Below are 6,000 nucleotides of genomic sequence, written 5' to 3' on the forward strand. Positions count from 1 at the left end.
GCCCTCTCCCGGTACAGAAGCAGTGCGTTTTTTTGTTTTCATGTGTCTCTACACTCAAAGCGGTTGAGCAGTTTGATCTTAGCTCCGAGGCTAGCCGCGTAGCATACACATGAGGGTCCGTTTGTGCATGTGTGGCCAATGAGACACTTTGAGATGTGGCTGGATAGGAAAGGAGCCGTGGAAAGTGTGTGTGTGTGTGTGTTTTAATGTGGAGTGGAGCGTGTGGAAGCTCTGCCTTTAAGTGATAAGGTATTCACTTTGTAACTCAGCAGGAGGCCCAGCGAGTAGCAGCAGATCTGCCCCTCTGCAGTGCTGATGTTACACACTACACACACAGGCTCGTCCATCTCTAATGTACAAAATAAAATAACTTTTCTCGGATATATTCATATACTTTCAAATTGGCGTCCCCGCCAAGCTTTCTCAAAGACTTAACACGGCTCAGAGACGCACACAAACACTCTATATGCTTCTTTACCACCCACTCACAAACACACATTCCCACTCGCACAGAAAGACGCCTATTTATACTGGCCTCCCACCGAAATAGTTACACTGCCCGGTCCACACGCACGCACACACACACACACACACACACACACACACACACACACACACACACACACACACGCTGCCTGGTTAGCTGCCTCCATCTTTGCAAACCGCTGTGACATATCGTATGTCAGCCGGCATGCTGCGAGCATTAGCAATAACTGGATTTCACGTAAGTTATTGAAAGCCATTTGTAAACAGAAACATGAAAGCAAACAAGCTCGCATGCAGCCTCACTTGATCATCAAAGGCTTATCGATCAAATGGGCCTCCTCTTCCTCCTCCTCCTCCTCCTCCTCCTCCTCCTCCTCCTCCTCCTCCTCCTCCTCCATGCTCCACTGAAAACCAATGGGAGCAAAGTACAGCCCATCTTGTTGGTTCCAAACCAGCTTTAAGATGTCGTGTGTGTGTGTGTGTGTGTGTGTGTGTGTGTGTGTGTGTTCAGCTGGGTTTTTGTATCTCCGCACAAATGTCCCCACGAGTGACTGAGAGAATGGCGTCGGCACCTCGGTGTGTTTGCGTCTCCAAATATCAGCGATTGAAATCAGAGACGAAACGAGACGGAATTGTGATTTTGTTCAAATCATTTTGTGTTTCTTTCTGGTTGATGTGATGCCTTCTTTTAGCAAATGGGTCAAAGTGCCTCATTGTCCTGTTCTTTGATCGTCTTTGGCTTGGGATTATCTCAACCTTGATATTTTCCTAATACAACCCATCATTTCTTTTATTCATAACATTTCCATCAACGTTTTAATTCCTATGATATTCCATTTCTAAGATATGGGAAAAGTATCTGTCTGAGGATGAAGTCAGCCCACACTGTCTTTACAGTCACTTCCTGGTTCATATTTGACCGATCCTGTCATCATAGTCTCTGCACTTGCAGGTTTACACTGATTGACATGACTGCAATGAGTGTTTCGTATGTTTGAGACTCTCCTCAATCAGAGCTCCTGCAGCCCTAAATCTCACCAACCAACTTTGTGTAATCGTAGAATTATTGTTATTAATCTGAATTTAATTTGTATTTTGTCTCGTCAACAGTCCAACAAAGTGTCGGTGGTGCAGCAGTCTCACGGGATGCACCCGCTGACGTCCCTGCTGCCCTACAGCAACGAGCACTTCAGCCCGAGTCCTCCACACCTGCCCACCGACATGAGCCAGAAGACAGGTGAGACACACACACACTCACACACTCACACACTCTGTTTTATTGTAGGAACAGTGATGGAAACGCTGTGTAAAACACACACACAGCCGTCATAACTGATGCTGAAATACAGCGCTCAACATTTAAGAGGTCACTCACACACACACACACGCACAGAAGTAAACACAGACAGACTCCAGACAGCTGCTGTATTGTTGCTGAAATCTTCGTCCACATACACACACTCCGATCTGTTTGTGCTGTCGACGCCACATCATTCATCACATTCACACACACTCGTTTTACCAGGAACACACACACACACACACACACACACACACACACACAAGCAATAAAACATAGCAAATATAATATATTCCTATTCTTGTTATTTCTTTTACCCTCTTCTAATCACACACACACACACACACACACACACACACACACACACACACAAGCAATAAAACATAGCAAATATAATATATTCCTATTCTTGTTATTTCTTTTACCCTCTTCTAATCACACACACACACACACGCAATACATTCATGTTTATCAAACCCCCCACCTCACCTCTCCTCACACATGGACACACACACACACACACACACACACTCAGGCACGCACACAGTGTGTGAAGTGGCAGCACTGGCTCCGCCAGCCTGTGGCGGTTCCACGGCTCTTCTGAAGTGGCCTGCTCCTCTGAAGGGACCGCCAGCCACACACACACACACACACACACACACACACACACACAAAGATGGAAACAATTAGAGTGACAATCGCACAAGCCATCGCTGCAGCACACAGGAGGTTCTCCTTAGTGAGCGCTGTGCATCCAAACACACGCTGTACTCTGGTTGGAAGTCACAAACAAAACACACCCTGACATTTAAACACTGTAGGACTTTTTCGAGAGGTGGAGCTTAAAAGTGTCTGCAGTGCTGGTTGTGGTCCGTCTGTCTCGCAAGATATCTAAACATCTGAACACATTACTGTTGGATTTGCTGAATGCGTTCGTGATCCCCAGAGGATTATGGGCTGCCTCGCCGTCTTTCGTCTAGTCACGAGTCAAAATCTGAGCACACTTTCTGACATGCTCCCCAGAGGACTAACCTTACATGCATTAAAAGAGGAGCTCCACCGATTTTACACATCAAAGTCAGGCTTTTTTTAGCTCTTGGGGAGTTCTACTGTGAAGAGAAAGAAAAGAGTTGTGGCTCCAGAGGGAGTTGCACAAAATCTGATAAATGTGTTGGTTGGGGTTGAAGACTACAAGTTTAAAAATGATAACAAATGTGGAGTTTGAAAGTTCATCTCTATAAAAACGATTCTGCATTAACAATGAAATAACATCATCAAACACAAGCCATAGCGTGCACCAACAAATAGGAAAAAGACGAGTGCAGGCAGAGGTCGGCTGCACTAAACTCACAGCTTAATACGTCGCGCCCTGATGAGATGAGGAGGTGAAATTCGCGTGTGTGTGTGTGTGTGTGTGTGTGTGTGTGTCCATGAACGATGCTAGCACAGTGTGACTCAGCTCTTAATGACAGACCGAGCCACCTGCTTCTAACAAACCCTCACACACACACACACACACACACTGCTGCACATATCCTTTCTCACACCATCTCACCTGAAATCTGTTTCCAGTCAGTCGACACACACACACACACACACCTTACCTCACTCCTCACATCATTCGCCAGCTCCTCACAGGTAGGGGTTACCTCATCAGTGATGTCATTTTTCAGGCACACCTATCTGTCCTCGGACTGTTCGCTGAGCTCAACGTGGATCATCGTAGTTTGATCCAAGTGTGATGAAACAGGGAATCTGCAGTATAGAACTGAAACAAAGCATGAAGAGACAAGCAGTAGGATGTTACATTGAAGATGTTTTAGAGATGAAGTGCACTGTGTAACTTAAAAGTTTATGTTTTGGCCCATTTTTCAAATAATTCAAATAAAATTTTAGATAATTATGTGATATTTAAGTTTGGAACACCAGCTCCCAAACATGACCCTTAAAGAAACTGCCTCTCAACAGCAGACTTTTCAGATTTAGGTTCATTAAATAACTGTAGTTTGTATCGCTGTGCTGTGTTGAACTCTCAGAAACAAGTTTCTTCCCGAGAAACGTCCAACAGTTGGATACCTGTGAAAGAACAGATTAATGATTCACTTTGAGGTTAAACGCCAGCGGTTGCATGTGTCGGCAAGTTGTGACCAGTTCAACAAAAGAGTGATTTTCCTTAATATTTTTACATTGGAATAACCTTCTGAGTAAAATAAAAGAAGAAAAGAAAGTGAAATGGTCCATGAATTCACAAGACAGGAGTCAGAAATATGATCCGAATGTTTTCTGGCTCCTCTCTCGCGTTAGTGACCCTGCGACCGCTCGGATTGATCTCAGGCCTGGTTTAGATGCTGCGTGTTTGTTTGATGCTGAGTCGATGCTTTTGCATTGATTGTGTTGTGCCACGGTTGAAGGGAGTCTACGGTGAACAGATGAAGGCCGAGCACTCGGCTGAGGCTTTTAAAAGCCTTTCTGAGAGGCCATCCAATGTGTGAATGCAGCAGCGACACCGTGCACCTTGGTGAACACACTTCTGTTTGGTCTTAGTAATGAAACGAAGCTCTCACTCTAATAATCATGCATTGTTTTGTCATATTTCTGCTCAACGTTGACACCTATTGTCCTTGAGCCCCCTTTGATGTGTGTTGAGCTCTCACTGTATTCTCACTGCACAGTTTACTTCCTGTGTTGTTTCCATCAGCGCCCACTCTCTTGTTTTACTTACTGGAGGACCTTCAGTAGTAAACCCCCACATTTCACCTTCCATAGTGAAAGTTACAAGAAGACTTTGTGTCGTATGTCAGTGCTCTGTCTATATATTGTAACACCTTCCTCTCAGCATCTGATTTATCAGACATAAAATATCTTTCACTTCAAATTTGTTGGAAAAAACGAATTTAGAAGAAACAACCTTTACAATATGTTTTGTAAAATTACAGTCATTTAGAAGACACTACAGGTGAATAGAGAACAAAACTAATACATATCACCATGAAACTTCACCAGTTGATTTCTGACATTAAGACTTTTTTTAAATTGTATTACGAGTTTTCTGAAATGTTATGTTTTAATCTGCAAATGAGGCATAATCTAATGGGATCCTTTGGTGAATTTAAGAGAAATCTACAGACACAAATAGACAAAGTAGTAGAATAAACACCTGAACGTGTCTCCACTAGTCAGACATGGAATTATAGTTATGGAAGTATAACAGCACAAAATCTCAAAATTGACCAGAGCATGAAAAAACACAGTGTTACCAGAGAGCTTGAGTCAAAGCTCACTCTAATATCACTGTGACAGCGGAGTGGAAGAAGTTCATTTTTAAATCTCTTATTTTCCTCATCATTCTTCTTTTATTCTCAGATTCATTTTTTAAAATTTGTTTAAAACATATATATCTTTTATTTATACCTCACTTCATTTACATTTCGTTTGAGAGCATTTTATCTCGCTCCTCTGAGACTGTGGTGTGGTTGACGTGGCGACCAGCTGCTGAGTCCAGTCAGTTCAGTCGCGTCTCCAGTCAGTCAGCCGTAACGCCTCACGGAGCAGTCGTCGCAGCGCTCTGACTCTTCCTCCGATATGACTGTTGGCTCGGACAATAGAGCGTAAATTACAGAAAGAAAAGGCAGAAATGAAACAATCGCACTTTTATGTGCAACGTGAACGCTTACTGTAGACGCTCATGTGATATTACTGTGGGTGTGTGCAGGAGTGCGAAGTAACCAGCTGCAAACAGCTGCAGTTACCTGAGCAGAACATTAAGTATTAAATAAAGAATGAGGCGGGTGATATTCTATATTCGTCTTATTGTTAACAAATCCATGAAAAGAACAAAATGTATCCTACTAATATATATATATATATATATATATAGTCTATTTTGTTTTCTCACATTTGTGCACTGAGTGACACGTTCCTTCATCACCATGAACACACACACTCGTTTGTTTTGGGTCAAACCCACGTACACGTCCTGCTGCTGCAAATATTCACTGGAGCACCAAATGTGTATTGATCTGCAGCTGAAAATAGTCCCTCAACAAATGCACTTTTTATTCCTGCAATGTTTGCTGAAAACTACAATATCCAGCTGTTTTGGGAGATTATTTATTTTTAAATGAACATCTAAAGTAGGAACCAATGGGCCGGGTGCACCGAGAGACATTGTTGTTGTTTTGTTTGTTTTCGTGACTAATGACCTCATCTTTCTC

General features: G+C 43.0%; 1 protein-coding gene across 9 annotated transcripts in view; it reads left to right on the forward strand.

Moving 5' to 3' along the window:
• Positions 1-6,000, forward strand: part of tcf7 (transcription factor 7) — a 61,929-nt gene that overhangs the window by 34,027 nt on the left and 21,902 nt on the right. For all 9 annotated transcript variants that reach the window (XM_079283006.1, XM_079282998.1, XM_079282999.1 and 6 more), the window contains exon 4: positions 1,597-1,723. In XM_079283006.1, coding sequence (XP_079139132.1) covers positions 1,597-1,723 — 127 coding nt within the window. The remainder of the gene's footprint in view (positions 1-1,596; positions 1,724-6,000) is intronic.

Source organism: Melanostigma gelatinosum (assembly GCF_949748355.1).
Source record: "Melanostigma gelatinosum genome assembly, chromosome: 14".
Classification (NCBI taxonomy): domain Eukaryota; kingdom Metazoa; phylum Chordata; class Actinopteri; order Perciformes; family Zoarcidae; genus Melanostigma; species Melanostigma gelatinosum.